An 18,488-nucleotide genomic window follows, 5' to 3' on the forward strand; every position below is an offset into this window, starting at 1 on the left:
TAGATTCAGGGCGTCATGCCGAGTCGACCGATATCCAATTTTCCCAGATCGGCCATTTTGGCTGTCGGCCATTTTGAATTATGTGCTAAAATGCTGTATTTTTTGAACGCATTAACGAATTGTTACGAAACTCGGTATGGGTCATCAGTACGATGCCCTGAAGGAGCCTGAGAAGTTTCGAAACAGCGCCACCTAGTGGTGAATTTTTTTTTTCCAAACGCTTATAACTTTGGGTGTGGTACACTTATTTTCATGGGAGTCATCTTTTTGAGGTCCTAAAACGTTGCCGAGTCCAACGATACCAAATATGTCGGGTTTCGTCTCACGGATGGCGTAGCGTAGCGATTTAGCGCGGAAAAAACATGTGGCGATATCTTCGAAACCGCTGTTCCGATCGAGACGAAACCACCGTCAGAAACACGGAATCATAGCTTGTTAACCAAACGCTAATGCCCAAATGCGAAAATATTGATAGTAAGGGGTAGTAAAATTCAAACAAAGTCATGTCAGTCATTTTTTACGTGTTTTTTCATATAAATGTTTATAACTCGGAAGCGAATTGAGATATTTGCACCAAAATTGACACACATATGTATGGGGTCACTCTGAGGACACATAAAAAAAATTGTGGGACTGAGCCTCTTGGTGGCGCTATAATAGAACAAAACGTGAAATTCCCCTTGACTTCAATACAGTTTTGTGAAATACAATGCTATACTAAACAAATGCTTTGGTCTAACATTACGAAACTAAGTGTGTGCCATAAGCAGCATGCCCTGAAGGTACTCAAAAGATTTTGAGACAGCGCCACCTGTTGGTCAAAAGTTATAATTAATTTCTGAGAACGCTAATAACTTTTGAACAAATTTGCCTATTGCAATGAAACTGATCTTAATAGATTCCTTGGGCTATGCCGAAAACATAGATATCAGGTTTTGCATAATCAGCTAAACTTCCTGTCCGCCATCTTTATTTCTTTGAAAAACCTTCTTTTTCGAACTCCTCCTAGACCGTTTGTCCGATTTTCACAAAAATTGAATCGTATCATCTCCAGACGGTGCCGAATAAAAGTTATGGATTGCGTGACGATAGACAAAACCGTTTTTGTATACCACAGCATCAAATTTGAGGCATGCTGCCAAAATGCCTGTTTAGGCTTTATCTCTGCAATGCCTTCACATTTTGACACCAAACTTTGTATGTGTCATTGTCATTTCACTCTGAACACAAGGTATCGATTTCATAACTGCGCCACCTATTGTTCGAAAGTGATAAACCATTGAATCATTTTATAAGTTACTGTATTTGTATTTTAAACCATTTTGTCTAAATTAATCTTTAAATGTCTTCAATTGCATCTTGCTGCAGTTGGTCTGACACATGTTGGCTTGTCTTTTTGTCGTCTTTGCGCTTGGCCCCGGTATTGCTGCTTGCAGCTATATTTTAAAGTGATTTCAATCGTAATTCAAGCAATTTAAAAGCATCATGTTCAACAGTGCTCATCTAAAGTGCCTCAGCAGAAGGAAATAATACATTATTTATCGGCTTTTAGATATCGGCTAAATGTTCTTGTTGGGCCGATAACGATAACATTAAAAATGATCATATATCGGCCGATAACGTGGCCGATATATCGTGCATCCCTATTTACAACAAACCCTATAAATACTAACAGTGGATGAAACTGTCAACTGTACTTAAGTTGCAACGCTTACAACACACTCACACAAACACAATCGCACTAACCTGCGCACACTTGCATGCACACATATACAGCCTCGTACATACGTGCACGCACACGCTCGCAACCTTGGACGCAGGTGCACGCACACACTCAAGCTCACACGCTGTAAATTTTAAAATAGTGGGTGCATTTTTTTATTACTCGCTTTTGTGTTTCGTCTGCCTCCGCCCTTTTAATCTTGCGAGTAGCAAGATTGCGAGTTGCGTTGCGAGTAGCAAGATTAAAAGGAATGATATGGGGAATGACATCAGAGAAACGTCAGTTGGCTGTAATTGATTATGGTCTATGACTATCAATGCAGAATCGTCCACGTCGCAATAATTTTTAAAATGCATCGATAATATATACATGTTTAAGATGTAGAATCTAGTATTTAATGAGGTCATGTTATTCAGCTGCAGCAATATCTGGATGCCTTTGTCCATATAAGGGATTTTCTGGAAAGTCATAAGTTTTATTACTTCTGTGAATCTCACTTTCGCCGATTATGAATGAAACTTACATTACACTCGAGCACCCTATTTATTGGTTTATTTATGTTCCATAATCATATACAACTCATTTTTAAACATCATGATTATCGCCACACCCCTAATTAATATTATTTTCATATCATGATCTTCAATACCAGTAAAATTTTGGCAAAATGTAATTTCCAACATTTCCAAGCCTATAAAGTGGAGTAGTTTCAAATTCCTATATTGCAAACGACACTTAAAAGTGTGCATTGTTTCAATGTGTCTGCTTATCAATGGTTGGGCATGAGAAGGCCAGTGATGCCAGCACTGAAGGACATGTTGGCGTCTTGCCTCACTGACATCAGTTCCTCTCTCCACATGGACAGGCGATTAAGAAGAGCGTCTTTTAATCTTTTAATCCCTTTTTTCTGACTGGGGCCTAACCGTGGGTGCTTTAGGGTCCAGTCGTTGTGTATTAGATTCTCCGTAAATCCATCTTTGTGTTATTTAATTTTTCTGAAAATTTTGTTGTTGCGCTTAGTACACTGTAAAAAAAATATTTTCAAGATTTGTTATCACAACATTTTTTTCTTTTGTCAAATCAACTTAAATAATTTATTTAGTTGATATAACTTATTATTTTGAGTTTCTGGTGATTAAATTAATCTCCTTCATTGTATTAACTCACTTTTTCCAATTCAATCAACTTAAAATTTTAAGGCAACCAGGTTACTTACTTTTTTAAGTTAAAACAACAATATTTTTTTACAGTGTAGTTTTAATAGTCTAGTTGCTATATTCTTGTTTTAGAGCATTTATTAGGGATTCTTGAGCACCATCCCAACTGCTAATACTTATAGTTAGGGATTTGAATAAACCTTAAGTATGAAGCATAACTTTTCCTCTTTTTACACAAAGATTTGCATAAGGAACGTAAAACAACATACATTTTCATCTTATTTCCCCCAAACATGAGCCAAACCTTCCATGTTCTTTTATCCTTGAAATCATTGTTGTTTTTGTAGGCTTAAACATCTTAAACAAGGTGATAAAAACCATCAAAATTGGTTTTGAGTTTCAGGGCAGAGAAAGAATATATGAATACGAATATTATATTATAATTTGCTAATGACATTGTTCTACATTACAAAGAAATCCTAGCCTAAATCATAATAATAAGCCTTTAAAAGTTCTCAAGCGCACTCATAAAGCTTGTATAGCTTCTATAACTTGTTTGTTCGTGGCACAATGTTTCTCCTGGTTTCCATTTCGGCACCAGTCTGTGCTGAATTTGAATGCTTCTCACAAGATCTCGCAGTAATGTCAAACGCTTTCTCACTGGATCTCTCTGCTCTCTCTAAACTTTGTCCGATCTGGATAAACTCGTTTTGTTTTCAGTTTGATGTTTGTCATATGCAGCTACTGTATACACAGTATCTCTATATAGATCAGTGGGCAGCCCTAAAAAATGTATATGTCAGTATGTAGGTGCAAGTGAGAGTCTACCAAAAAGCCAAAAAGGGACTGAAATTAATAATGTACTTATTAATCCAACATACATTTCTAAAATAGTGTTTTTCTTATTCAAATACATGTGGTTCTAGCTAGCCGACAGTACTGATGCTGAAGTTGATTTTCACCTGGAAATGCATGCAAACAATATCATTTTCTTCTTAGTGGAGTGAGCCATATGTCTTGACGGAGTGTCCATATCCATCTGTTCTGTAAGGGGGAGGTGTGGGAATCTATATTTATACCCAAGAATCCAATCAGTTCTGCCTGTGTTTTAAGGGTAGCTCGTTAGAAAGGAGTGAAAGCTCGTCCCGGGTGTGCTTTACAGGATGATGTGAACTTCTCAGCGGGGCTTCACATGGCAATTTCGCTAACTGGCTAACAGGTTTCAGCACCGTTGCGATCGCTAACCATCAATGCATTTTTAGCCCATCCAGAATAGAAAGCTTAACATATTTTCTCCACACCTGGTGTCTAGTCGTGAGCTAGTGGGAGTTAAGTAAGGGATAATATACCGTCAGTGTTCAGTCATTATTGCAAAATACTCCAGCAGGGTTTATTATTTGATGATAGCGAGCAACTGATTGAAAATTTTCAGAATTGTTACACTGTAAAAATATTATATCATCAGTAAGTTATGACAACAAATGTTTTTACATAGCTTCAACTCATTGAAATAAGTTAGACACTTTTTTTCTAAGTTATACAAAAATCAACTTTTTTTTAAGTCGGATTAATGTAATTTAAGTTTAAATAACTTAAACATTGGAAGCCTTGGTCTTGAAACGCTGAAATGATTCCTTGAGCACACGCTGATACAGAGTCAGGTGCTCTATGCGCACGACGTCAGCCACTGCAGTACGCGCAAGACTGTGTGTGTGTGTGTGTGAGTCACTCTTGTTTTATTCCGCTGTAGCTGTGTACGTGTCCACGCATTGACACGCAGTCACATTCTCATGCATCATCCACTCACGGGGGGGGGGATTGCCACGGTGTTCTCTTCTGTTTGCAAATCACCCCGACCCTAGCCCACATATGCATATTTTCCTTTCTTTCACAGAGGAATAGACTCGCATAGCAGCTGCAGTCTGCAGATCTGTGCAGCACATTGTGTTCGGCGTTTCCTTCTGTAGGCAGTTCATCAAAAGGCTTCTTTCTGAGTCACGAGTCCCAACGAAAGCTGTTGTTTTCTGAATGGAAGCTGGGCACTGGGCAGTGCTCCCAAAGAAACCATTGATTTCATTCATATCAGTGTTTTAAAATTAGCAACCGGGGTTGTTATTTTATGGCTTGTTTAGATAATCTGGCTTGCATTAGTTCTAAATTGGCCGTGTAGCAGCTAGCCTGCAGAGCTAGCATTATGTAAGCTTGTCACTTTGTATTGCGGCGTCCCACTCTGCCTTTTTTTTCCATCGTATCCTTCTCTATCTCTCTGTCTGTCACATGCACCCATCCTCCCCTGCAGTCACCTCGCCGATGATTGGCGGGTGACGTCATCAAGAAGACTTTCATTGAGCATGCCACCTCTGTTTTCAGTGGATAATCTGCATCACACCGGCGACCCACCCCCTCACTAAGCCGCTACTTTTGCTGTCAATCTCAGATCAGTGGAGCGAAGGTTTATTGCTGCCGACGCGTCAGCGTACTGCTGCACAGGCCGCATGATGAATGCTAATGCTGCCAGCAGCAGTCAAATCCAATCTGACGTGCTAACATGTTAAGGTGTTGTGCACAAATAGCAGATAATTCCCTCAGTTAAAATGGTCACCTGTTTTGTAAACTTTAAAGATGCAAGTTGTTGTTTTTTTTTTTTTTGGGGGGGGGGGGGGGGGTTAATTGGCATTATATGCATCATGTGACCTCTTTTTATGTTTCTAGGTATTATTTTATTGGACAATGGTGCATTATGACATCTTATGACTCGAATGAATGGAAAATGCATTTCTTTGTATTTCACATCAAGTGCTTGACCTTCAAATCAAACCTTTATTACACATTTCTTGTCTGATTGTGAATGATTTGGAAGTGCATGTTTTCTAACAATTATTCCTATTCTTGCATCAAAATGCAATAACTTTACGTAGGTTGTGAATGTCTTTCAATGTTGTCATTATCATTCTCTATTGCTGTGTGTTCACAGGAGTGTTCCTCATTCCCTATGTGTTGTTCATATTTCTGGGAGGCATTCCGATATTCTTCCTGGAGATTGCGCTGGGTCAGTTTATGAAAGCTGGAAGCATCAATGTGTGGAACATTGCCCCTCTTTTTAAAGGTTTGCTCTACATCTTTATGCATTACCTTACTTTTTTTTAGCTAGGTATGATGCTTTTTTAGATTATTCCTTAAAACATTGCGCATGCATTCTTTATTTAATTTTAATTTTATATTATATATTATCATTTGAATCCTATTATTATATTATATTATATATTAAATATATTATATATATATATATATAAATTAAAAATAGAACACATTTGAAGTAGCTATTTTATGTGTAGTAATATTTTGTATTTAATAATATATAAATGAAATTATATATAATACAATAGTTTTATATATAAAATATCTAAATTATATTTATGAAATATATATTTTATTATATTATAAATTTTATATTTATATTTATTTATTTATTTAATTAAAATATTATCGCCTAATATCATCTGTACATAATATCTAGACTTTGTATTCTGATACATTTCAAATTAACATATACATATTTTATCACGAAAAGGGTAAAAATACCATTCTGTAGTTGCAATCAAATTTTACTCGATTTACTGTCTGAATTCATGATTCATCAGTACATGTTATATAAGGGATACTGTTCACCTGAAGGGGTTTCTTTTTAACTAATTCGAGTTAATTGCATTGCGAGTGCTGCTTCATGCTGTCTTTTACTGGTTTGTTTTAGGACTTGGCTTTGCCTCCATGGTCATTGTGTTCTTTTGTAACACGTACTACATCATGGTACTTGCCTGGGGTTTCTACTACTTAATAAAGTCCTTCAATTCCACGCTGCCCTGGTCCACCTGCAAAAACCCATGGAACTCGGAGAACTGCATTGAGATCTTCCGCCACTCCGACTGCCACAACGGCACCATTGGCAACTCTACATTTGGCAACATGACGTGCGAAGAGCTTGCTAATGGGCGTTCCCCTATTATTGAATTTTGGGAGTGAGTGATTGTTTTTTAAGCCTTTCATTTCTCTCTGCAATATTTGAAATGCCTTTGATACCTACTTTGTTGTTAAAATTGAACTGCCTTTTCTTCCTCGGACATGTTGATGTACCGTTAATTAATCCCACATGTCAGAGCCGGTTAAACACATAATTCGCTCACTGCCTATAATGAACCTGTGGCATTACATTTGGTCACGTGGTGCTGCCTGTACAATCTGGATCTGTGTATGAGGTTTATGAATCTACAGGCATTTCATAATGGCTATGCAAGGTGAAATCTCAGATTTGGAAGGACATCTGTTCACAGAGCACACGGATTGACCGTTCAGAACGGCTCATGATTAGTTCGAGCTTCATATGAGTTAGGTAGTTACACATGAAAATAAAACCTGCAATGAAGCAACACTTTGTGAGTGCTATACAGTGCTTTCATTCATGAATGTTTATCTCCATTTCAGGAACAAGGTTCTGAACATCTCGGATGGGCTGGACCAGCCAGGCGAGATAAACTGGGAAATGGTGCTGTGTCTTATGGCCGTGTGGGTGATGGTTTACTTCTGTGTGTGGAAGGGGGTGAAGTCAACGGGAAAGGTGAGGACACTCGTTCTGTCTATCTTTCTTTCTTTAGTGCTTCTCATTACACGTGTGAACCTTGAAGACAGGTAAAAGCAGTCACATGGACAGCAGAGAATCAAATACCTGCACTGCATCTTAAGCTTGGTTACATAACCGTCAGAGCTCAATGTTTACTTGTATTAGGGAAGCTACTAGCCACTAAAAATTGCTAGCTACATTAATAACACACTACCATTCAAAAGTTTTGGGTCCGTTAACTTTTGTTTTTGAAAGAAATGCTTTTATTCATCAAGGATGCATTAAAACGATCAAAACAATAAAGACTTTTATAATGTTACAAAATATGCTGTTCTTTTGTACTATTCATCAAAGAATCCTGAAAACAAAGCATCACATTTTCCACAAAAAAAAAACCACTTCAGTGTGACACTGAAGACTGGAGTAATGATGCTGAAAATTTGAATCACATTTTAAAATATATTAAAATATAAAATAGTTATTTTAAATTGTAATAATATTTCACAATATTACTGTATTTTGATCACTGATTGAAGAAAGACATCAAATGCTTAGGGTTTAAAAACCATCATAACTTTCAAACGCTACAGTAATTGTTTACTTTCTCTGTGCCAATGTACTCACTAACAGCTCACTATGTTTTGGAAGTTGGAACAGAGCATATATTCCTAGTAAACCAACATTTTTATCTTATCTGAATCTTTAATTAGCTTAACTTTAATGCACACTGCAAATCATTTCATATGCTCTTATGTAATCTTGCCGTGTTGTTATGCCTCACATAAAATTCATAAAAATATGATGTCAAAGACTGCATCTAATGCATCTTATTTCATTTCCCTTGTTTAGCTCAAGTGCAATGTGACTTTCTTGTGTAACCTTGATTGACATAGCTCCACCCACTGCTGCTCTGTCACAGTAGTGCTGAAGTGAGGCAGAAAGGTAGCCATAGCAACATTATTTGCTATGGGCGTGTGGCGGGAAATATTACAAAATGCCGTGTCAGGGAGGCGCTCTGAGATTGATCGGTCACGAGCCGGTGTCTGCAGTGGGACGTGATAAGGTGCTTGTACAGATGGCCGACAGCCTATTTTCTCTCCGGGAGGCGGGTCATATGAGCCCTTAGTAATATAATAACTTATTTTTATTCCTGCTGCGTATTACTGTGTAGAAGGTCATTCTCGTATTACAACACACCCCCGCTGTGTTACTCCTGTGTGTGCTCAAAGCTAGTAACATAACAGTTAAAGAAGGTAAATAATGGAATTTAGGTTATCTAAACTTAAATATTTAGTTGCCCATTTCTGATTTTTTTCATTGATTCAAAGGACACTGCGAGTAAGCGTTAAGTCAAACTCATTCAGACGACACACACACACACACACACACACAATAAGCCAGTGTTACAGTGAGGTAATTGGCTATTTCAAAATCTGATTATTTATTGCGGGGAACAAATACTAAGTGGCAGATTACCCCAGATTCACAGGCCTCATGGGAATTAGACCAGAGTTTGTATACTGCCAGTATTTTTAGTTCAGATCTATTTCTGCAACTTGAAAGCGGCATGGACTGAATCTTAAAGTCTGAGCTGGTAACAGAGTTTTAGTTGAAGTGTTTGATTTAAAGGGCTGTGCATCAGACAGCTATCTATTATTAAAATACAAATATTAAAATACAACTTTTGAATACTATGGTATTGTACAGTACCATTCAAAAGTTTAGTGTTGGTAAATTTCTTTTTTTTTGAAAGAAGTCTTTATGCTCACTATGACTGCATTACTTTTATCAAAAATACAGCAAAAAACAGGAATATTTTGCAAAATAAATTGCAATATGAAATAACTTTAATTTATTTGAATATATTTTTAAATGGAATTTATTCCTATGATGGCAAAGCTGAATTTTCACCAATTATTACTCCAGACATCACTTACATGATCCTTTATGAATAATCATAATAGGCTAATTCAATCATTATTGATCAATGCGTTTTAGAGGTAATTGGGGCATTTTTCATTTATATGTCAGGATTCATTATTGTTCTTGTAGGACTACTAGAGATGACATGGGTGCTTTGGACTGTGGACAGACAAAGATGTCAGAATGACGTGGAGAATTCAAAAAGCACATCCTATCCACAGCACATCATAAACAGTGACCGTGCTTTCGTTGTAACTGGGCAGCATTGTACTTTTTGAGTTGAGCTCGCCTTCCTGAGGGAATTCAGGAGAGAGTTTTGAAAGAACAATCTAAGTCTGTGAAGAGCTGGGGCTGAGCGGAGGGTGCGATGCTTTAATGTGACGGGCTTGATCTAGAATGGCTGTCCTACTTTTATGTGTCTATGTGGAGCAATTACTGAAGACTACAAGACTCATAAGACCATATAATGTGAGCCAAATCCATAAACCAGCAACAGCTGGAATGAGCAGGTCTCATTTAAATGATAGCTATCCGTCTCATATTGTCAGAGTTCAAAGTTCACACCGTTTGGACCCAGCCACTGAATCAATAAACCTCTCCTTGCTAAATTTTTTAAAAAAAAAATCAGCAATGATCTGATAACAGAAGGCAGTGAGACGTGCGGGACTTGCTTCTCAGCTTTATTCACATGACAGAATGCTCAGCATGTGACTAACACTGTCCTCGCTGAGACCTGAGAGATAAAAAGTATTTTAGAGATGCAACGCAGCAAATTCCCTGATCTAAATCTACAGATAATATTGGCTTAAACTAGATTATGTTTTTAGATTTTATGTGATCGTAATCAGTCTAGCAAATGCTCTTAAATGCACGTAAATGACTGCCAAAATCACTAGCAAACAAGGACGTTTATTGAAATAACTTTATTTTTTACATTTTATGAAGAAAATATTGTGTGAGTGAATGAATATATAATATAAAATATATATTCTCATGCAACACCATCCTAGCATATTGTGGGTGTTTTCAGGACATTGCAAGGCCATTGCAAGCGTGTTTTGATAATTCTGATATTTTCGAGAAATAGTTGCATATCTCTGCTCAACAAACACAACTTAATGCTTATGTTTCAAATACCCACTAAAATAGTAATAGCCTTAAGTTAAAGGTAATGTTCTCTCCTCCAGCTTTATATATACAGATTTTTTTCTTATTATTTCAACCTGGAAATTTTTAGGATTTATGTATAACCTAAAAGTCTGGCTTTTATGTTTTAAACCTAATTTTAATGAAGATTCTGCATTATTTTTAAATCCTTAATAAAAACGAGACCAGTCAAATTGGGCACTGTGACGTTTTGTGGCAAAGTTTAATGATTATGCTGGAAATACTCCACTAAAATATTAGCAATATTAACAATAATAGCCTTAGCAACTGCAAATAATAAGTTAATAAGCTAAGCAGCAAGTTATATGCAATGAAAACTGTTCAAATGTCTGTGTCTTTATTTTTTTGTTTCTCACAGATTGTGTATGTCACTGCCACGTTCCCATATGTGGTCCTGATTATTCTCCTGGTGAGGGGCGTTACTCTTCCTGGAGCTTATGATGGGATCTTGTATTATGTCAAACCTGATTGGTCTAAGCTAGGAGAGGCACAGGTGAGACTTAGGTTTCTCCTTTAGCTTCATACCTCTCTTTGGATGAAATCACCTGCTTTTACTCAAGTGAATAAATGTGAATGTAATTCAATACTCTTCACTCGTTCTAACTTTTCTCCCTCTAGTATAGGCCTTTTCACAAGATACAAACAACACTGGTCCAGAAACACTTCCTGTTTCAGTTTGTAACTGTTTTCTTTATTTCACATGTAAAGAAAACATCTTAAAGATGTTTGTTTAACTTTTTGATTCAGTTTTAAATGTTCTGTTGGTTGTATTTTACCCCAGCTTTTATGTAGTGTTAAAAAACTGAAACAGGAAGTGCTTCTGGACCAGTGTTGTTTACATCTTGTGAAATGGTCTGAAACAGTGTTTCTAAGCACTTTTAAACTTGACTTTTATGTCTCTCTCCAGAGTACCTGGTGTCACTTTGAGCTCATATTCAGTGCATCTGTTTGTCTGACAGCCATTACTCTTTCCGTCTCTCTCAGGTCTGGATCGATGCCGGCACTCAAATCTTTTTCTCCTACGCTATCGGGCTCGGAGCCCTCACCGCCTTGGGCAGCTATAACAGATTCAACAATGACTGTTATAAGTAAGCCTCCATCACAGCCTTGAAGAGACAAGGACACATTTTGTTATGCCGCCTTGCGATCTTTCTGAACCAGTGTGTGTTTTCTTTTCAAAAGACGTTGTGTCTAGCACGTTCACCCAATCAGAGAGCCCTGACCTTGTGCTATAAGAAGCTGGATTGTGTGGCTGGCAAAGAGCAAACAGCCATTACTTAAATAGATCTCAAATTTCCAGATGCACTGAATCAGCAGTTTTTAGCTTGGACTTTAATGTACAAAGCACTTTAGCAGGGTATAAATATGCATAATCTTGAAAATTCAATATAAAATAGTGAACGAACAAAGTTCGGTAAGAAGTGGAATTTATTTTGATGAAGATTCTGCACTATTTTTAAAGCCTTATTCTTATAAGAAAACTTATGCAGTTTTGTAAACTCTTGATAAAAATGTGTTCAATTAGAAATGAATGTTATTAACTACAAAATAAAAACAAGCCTTAATATAAATATTTCCATTAAATATTTTATTAATGATTTATATTTTTTATTTTTAAGTATGAAATAATTAATTTTGTTTTGTTTTGTTGATTATGAAATAGTTAAGTTAATAATCATTTTAAATAATTAAATCGCGATTAATCATATCCAAAATAAAAGTTTGTGTTTACAGAATATATGTGGGTGCACTGTGTATAATTATGTTGTGTGTATATATATATATATATATATATATATATATATATAAATACACACACATGTATGTATGTTTAAGAAAAAAAATATATATATTATATATATAAATTATATATAAATCTATATACAGTATATACATGAAAATATTTTTTTTAAATATATACAAGCATGTGTGTATTTATATATATAAAATAATTATACACAGTGCACCCACATATATTATGTAAACACAAACTTTTATTTTGGATGCGATTAATCGCGATTAATCGTTTGACAGCCCTTTATTTGAAAACAATTGAGTGCATGTAACCACAGTTATATATTTTACGTACCAATTCAAGGTTCTGTGCATTAAAGTACATGATATCTCTGAAATCATGAAATCATGTTATTTAATGCAATATAGAAGACATAATTGATAGTAATGTGGCATTATTATTATAATACATTATGAATGCATTTTAAGGCATTTATAGTTCATCGCATACAGTACATAATGCTTCATCAAATGTGTTACACAACCACACACATGCCACAACCGAGCCGTAGTTAATGTTATTTTCTTCTTTTTTCAGGGATGCTTTTGTTCTGGCTTTTATTAATAGTGGCACCAGTTTCTTTTCTGGTTTCGTGGTTTTCTCCATCTTGGGTTTTATGGCTTCTGAGCAAGGTGTGGACATCTCTAAAGTGGCTGAATCGGGTAAGAGTCCACAGTCATTTACTTTAATACTGGTGACCGTTTATGTATGCACTATATTGGAAAGTAAGACAAACTCGTGTATATTTTTAAAGCTTATTCATGTGTGTGCGCCACCCAGCCCTGATGTTAGTTCCAGGCCTGAAACAACGTGCCTCTTAATGCAGGTGTTCAATAATTCACTTGTACTTGTTTTTAGTTCACATAAGCATTTCTGACCTGGGGCTGGTTCTTGTAAATCATTTATGAGATCAATATTTAATGCAAGAAAGATCTGCTGAAAATGAATGAAACATGCATTGTGTGAGTCATGAACATGTGCTATGATGACGATAATCTATTGTAAATGAATTTCAATGCAGTGTGATATGTGAGTTTTATTGTGTATTACTGTAAATGTTTATTGTTGTTTTGACAATATCACTGAAAACCGAATATAAATGAAGAGCGTGTTTATATTTATACACAATGCTATTTGCTCTTAGTCATATTAATGTGAAAGGTAGCAGACAATTAGCAGTTCGTTTTATGTGTGTGTGTGTTAAGTTTATAATGGTAAATAACAGATAATGGTTCATGAATTAACACAGTTGTATGTCACTCATTTTTGTATTGGGTAGAATAGTGTGTGTGTGTGTGTCTGTCTGTCTCTATTCTGAATGAAGGTATGTGTTTGTGTGTGTGTGTGTGTGTGTAAGTGCGTATGTTTGTGAGTTTTGCTATCACAATTAGTGCAATCTTCTTCCTTTATGCTGTGTCCTACATGAACACAAACATTTTATGAGGAATACATGATTCCCAGAATGCAATCCCTCAATTTGCACACATAAAAGCAGACATTTATTGCCATTTCAAGTCTAATCTTATGTTTATGTTACCTGTAGTGAAATACTGATGATTCATCACAGACTAGACTAATAGCATGTGGCATGAATTTAACGCTCATCTGTAACGCTCATAACACATTGGCCTACATGTTTCACATTTAAAGTGTGAAAACCTGGCCACCTGTCACATTTATATTTGTATAAAGTTATCACTAATGATCTGCACATAACCTGACCATCCTCCAGAAATGGCACTAGATTCATGTCTTGCATATATGCATAAATGTCTTTATAAAATCTGTTGTTAAAAGAAAAAATACACACCATAAGCGTTTTTCCCTTTGAAGATTTCGGGATTCTCTAAATACCCAAAAAGTGACGGTTAGTTGAAGGTCATTTATGTTTTTTTAGCCATCTTCTTCATTTTCATTCATTTTTTTCTTAAGAAAACAAAGGTTATTAGAGTATGTTTTATTAGAAAATTCTGTTCAGTATTTCTACTTCAAAATTTCACATTTAATTCAATGTGTTTCTTGTTAACAATTTGTGAAATTTACTGTTACTACTCATTTCTGAGTGAAAATAGTTTCAAAGCAATATATGTATATATATATAGTTTCTTATTTAAACCCTTTACAGCTTTATTGTCACGAAATACTATCTTAATTATGCTAATGATATATATATATATATCCATATTTCCACATTAGCATAATTAAGATATTATTTCATGACAATAAAGCTGTAAAGGATTTAAATAAGAAACTATTTTTAATAAAGGCTGGCTAATACCATTTTTTTCTCTTAAAAAAAACAAACACAACCTGGTCATTTGCAACATTTTACAATCTGGCTTTTTGAAACGTGTGAACATCACGTCATGCTCCGAACAGAGTTTTCTGTAGAACTAAATATGATATTTGATAGAAACTTCAGATCTGCATGCATTTGCATTTAACAGGATTTTTATTCCGTAAAATGAACTATATCATAATGAATAATGAATTTTTGGGCATGAAATTTAATGTGTGCAAAAGATATAAAAATTAAATAGTTTAACCTCCTAAACATTTGAATTAGGTATGAAGAAATACCTAAGACTCCCCCTAAATTAACCTCAGTAGACCTGTACAGTTTTTCAATTGTTGCTGAGCTGCATTTTGTGTTAATGGTATTACTCTTTCTCCTGCATAGTAAATTAGTACTGTCATTTTTAAAATCAGTTTGAGCTTGCGGCGGCACAGAAGCGGTGCACTGGTTTGTTGAGGCTCAGTAAAGGACAGCATGTTCTTGGCCTGAAGGAGAGACTATGCAGAAAGACTAAATGACTTATGAAGTGATAACATTTTTGAATAACATGGCAAGATGCCACTGACTTCATATAAAGTTGACCCTCACGTCCTTGGCGTTAATGAATTTTCATATCGCAGCTTTGATGCGTTGTTGATATCCTAGCAGTGAACTGCATGTTTTAAAGGGGTCAAATCATGAGGGACCACATGTCCTTACACTTTTTCACTAGGATTATCGTAATGCCAAGTTTAATGTAAATATTAAAAATTACCAAATGAAATTGAATGTAGCTAGGTTTAAACTCATGGAAGAGATTGAATTTAAATCAAGTCAAGTCACATTTATTTAGCAGCTTCACAATGTTTCCATCCACCTATTTTTATGCAAAAATGGAAACACTAAGATGCACATAAATTCTAAAAATGCTCAATTGAGGTGGAAAATGTTTCATCCAATAAGAAGACATGCACATAAACAAGTATGGAAACGTGTTTATAAATCTCTCAATGCGCAACAAAACGTACTTGACTTTGCCTCAACGGAGGATGTGATTGCATAACTGGACTAACCAGGGGATCAGTTTTATTGCACAGCATCTCAAATGTTGGTTTGGACATTCTAAAACGCCAAAGTCTGTCATCAAAATGATTTGGTTTAAAAAAAACACTGTCAGGATTTAATAAAGAAATGCAGTAAAAATAAGCGCTGAAAAGGCAAGGACACGATTATTTTTGTGGCTGACCTTATGCATTTTTAGGAGCAAAATTTATGGGAGGAGAGAGTATTTAAATGAATCAAGAGAGGTTATTTTCTAAGGTAAAGGTTTAAGGTTTGAGCTTGTTTGCACCATTATTTACCACTCAAAGGATGTCTTAAACCAGACGCTGACGATTATCTTTTCGATTATCAAAAGACGATCATCCGGCTGCGTCTGTTTTTTAATTCGCAGAACTCTCCACTCCCATGGGCACTTTTATGGAATTGCGCTCTCACGCTAATGTTTGGTAAATCTGGCCCTTAATATTTGCAACAAATACAATTTTAGCTGTAAAGCAGGCTAAGCATCTCTAAAAAGATAATAATGTCATTATTTAGCTCAATTATGTTGAAAATGAATGATTTTCATTCTTGAATTTCAGGAATCAAAAACCCAAACTATTGCTACTGATAAAAGAAGATGAAAATAATTATGAAATGTGATGTTTTCAGAACAAAAACATTATAAACGAGGGGAAAAAAATATGATATGACCCCTTTAAGAATACATCCAGAATGCACTTATGCACACACACAGACATGTTTTGAATGTGTGTCTGTCAGAATGAGTGAGAGTGTGTGAAATCTCATCTGTGTGTGTGTGTTGGTCCCTGTCTTCTAGTGTGTTGTCTGTCAGAATGATGTTTAGAAACAAATCCTGAGGTCTAAAGGAGTCTTTTTGTGTCAGTGGGTTTGTCGTGATGTCCGAGTGGGTTGTGGTGTGCTGTATTTCCAGACAACTTTGAGAAGGAAACCATTGACACATTGTTTGTGGCTTTTTCTTATTTTTCATTTTCCTGCAGCACACAATCGGATGACAGTTACAGTTAGAAAGCGAACCAGATTCCCCGTCATAAATTTGATGCTTTGACTAGTTTTCCTTGATTGTCTTCAGTCCCGTATATATATTATATATCTTGTGATTCATTCATTTATATCTCTATATCTATATTTTGGCTTTTTTAAGTATTAATTTAAGGATTATTTAACCAGGAACTTTGCCTCTTGAGATGTGCACATCTCGATTTCAAGAGGGGTCCTGGAGCAGTCTGCCAACGCAGGTAAACCTCTGATATCTAATGTTAGCATTTACACCACTACTACAGCCCAGCCCTAAAGTCAGCACCTACGAGCGTCTGCCGACACAGGCAGGCCCGACATGCACAGCGTAGCCTAGCGCCATTTCACAATTAAGGTCATCCATCTTGAGAGACAAAGCCAAAGTGTGGAAAAGCTGTAAACTCAGTCTATTTTAACCCCAACACAATAGAAACATGTTAATGTCTGGCACTAACATTCTCCAAACTTTTGTCAGCACAAAAACTTCAGTGCAGTTCAGTGTTGAATCTCATAGAACAGTCACTTGACGTTAATATAAGACACATCCTTCTTCTTGCTCTTCACCTTGTATTTCCATTAAATTTCCCTGTATCGTGGTTTCATTTATCAGCCATCAAATTAAATATATACTGTATATATATTTGTTGTTAGGCTTGCCTCAATTATTGATTAATAATGGTTATTCGATCTAATCAAAGTTAATTGAGATACCCGCAATCATAGTGCAGTTTATATTTCTATCACATTTTGCCAAAGGATAAATAAAAAAAACACTGTTAAGTAAACAAAGATAGTCAAAGGTCATCCCTCATACTAAATGAGAGTTTGTGGGTTTAATCAGACTATATTATATTAATATTATATTATGTAGGCCTATTTTATCATAAAATTATTATTGAATTATATAATTCCAAGTAAAACAATAACTTTTGATAATTTTATTATTTTATTATTCATATTAGGCTTACACTCTTAGTGACATGAACGCAACTGAATTGAATTATTAATCGCAATTATCTGAATGACAATTAAAGGGGCTATATGTAGAATTCAGAAACCCTTGTTATTAGCGACACCGGTGGCCGTTAATTGAACTGCAGCAAACAACTATTGCTTGTGCTCGCGCTCATACACAAGTAGCGTAATCCTACAAGTGAGAAGAGACTGAATTTGATTCAAGGCCCCTATATACTTAATGCAATTTTCTTTTTCGCTCATCGATTAGTAGTAACATTTGGAAATACCTTTGCAGCGTAAATATGTGCTGTGCGTTTTCCTCTAAAACAAAATAAACACTCAACAAAATGACAGCAGTGAGAAAGCAGCAGTTAAGAAACCAACTGATCACAGTGATGTGGATATGTTTGCACAAGCTCTGCATCATCGACATTATGTCCATAGATGAGGCATACGGTGGCCGAGAGAGCCCAAAACGCTGCAACTAAAGAAGACGCATGCAAATAGAAAAACATCTACATCAGTTTTACAACACGTGTGCTTCAAATACTCACAACACAACCAAATACAGAAACGCTCTGTAAATAGCACAGACCACAACGCTCTCTCGGCCACCAAAAGGGTGATTTAAATTACACTTTTATAATAGTTTGGTTATGAAGTACATTTGAGACTTCAGACTGTATAGACGGACGTTTTTTTCTACTGGCCTGGTTGGGCCAAAATTTTCACTGGCCTCACAAAAATAAAAAATAAATATGTTTGTTGTTTTGACC

General features: G+C 35.7%; 1 protein-coding gene across 2 annotated transcripts in view; it reads left to right on the forward strand.

The window, feature by feature from the left end:
- The window catches only part of slc6a8 (solute carrier family 6 member 8), a 39,072-nt gene that overhangs the window by 8,088 nt on the left and 12,496 nt on the right, over positions 1–18,488 (forward strand). For both annotated transcript variants that reach the window (XM_039665569.2, XM_039665564.2), the window contains exons 2-7: positions 5,855–5,986; positions 6,632–6,896; positions 7,360–7,492; positions 10,944–11,078; positions 11,570–11,673; positions 12,918–13,042. In XM_039665569.2, the coding sequence (XP_039521503.1) occupies positions 5,855–5,986; positions 6,632–6,896; positions 7,360–7,492; positions 10,944–11,078; positions 11,570–11,673; positions 12,918–13,042 (894 nt within the window). The remainder of the gene's footprint in view (positions 1–5,854; positions 5,987–6,631; positions 6,897–7,359; positions 7,493–10,943; positions 11,079–11,569; positions 11,674–12,917; positions 13,043–18,488) is intronic.

This window comes from Pimephales promelas, chromosome 14, assembly GCF_988280905.1.
Source record: "Pimephales promelas chromosome 14, fPimPro1.hap1.1, whole genome shotgun sequence".
Classification (NCBI taxonomy): Eukaryota; Metazoa; Chordata; class Actinopteri; order Cypriniformes; family Leuciscidae; genus Pimephales; species Pimephales promelas.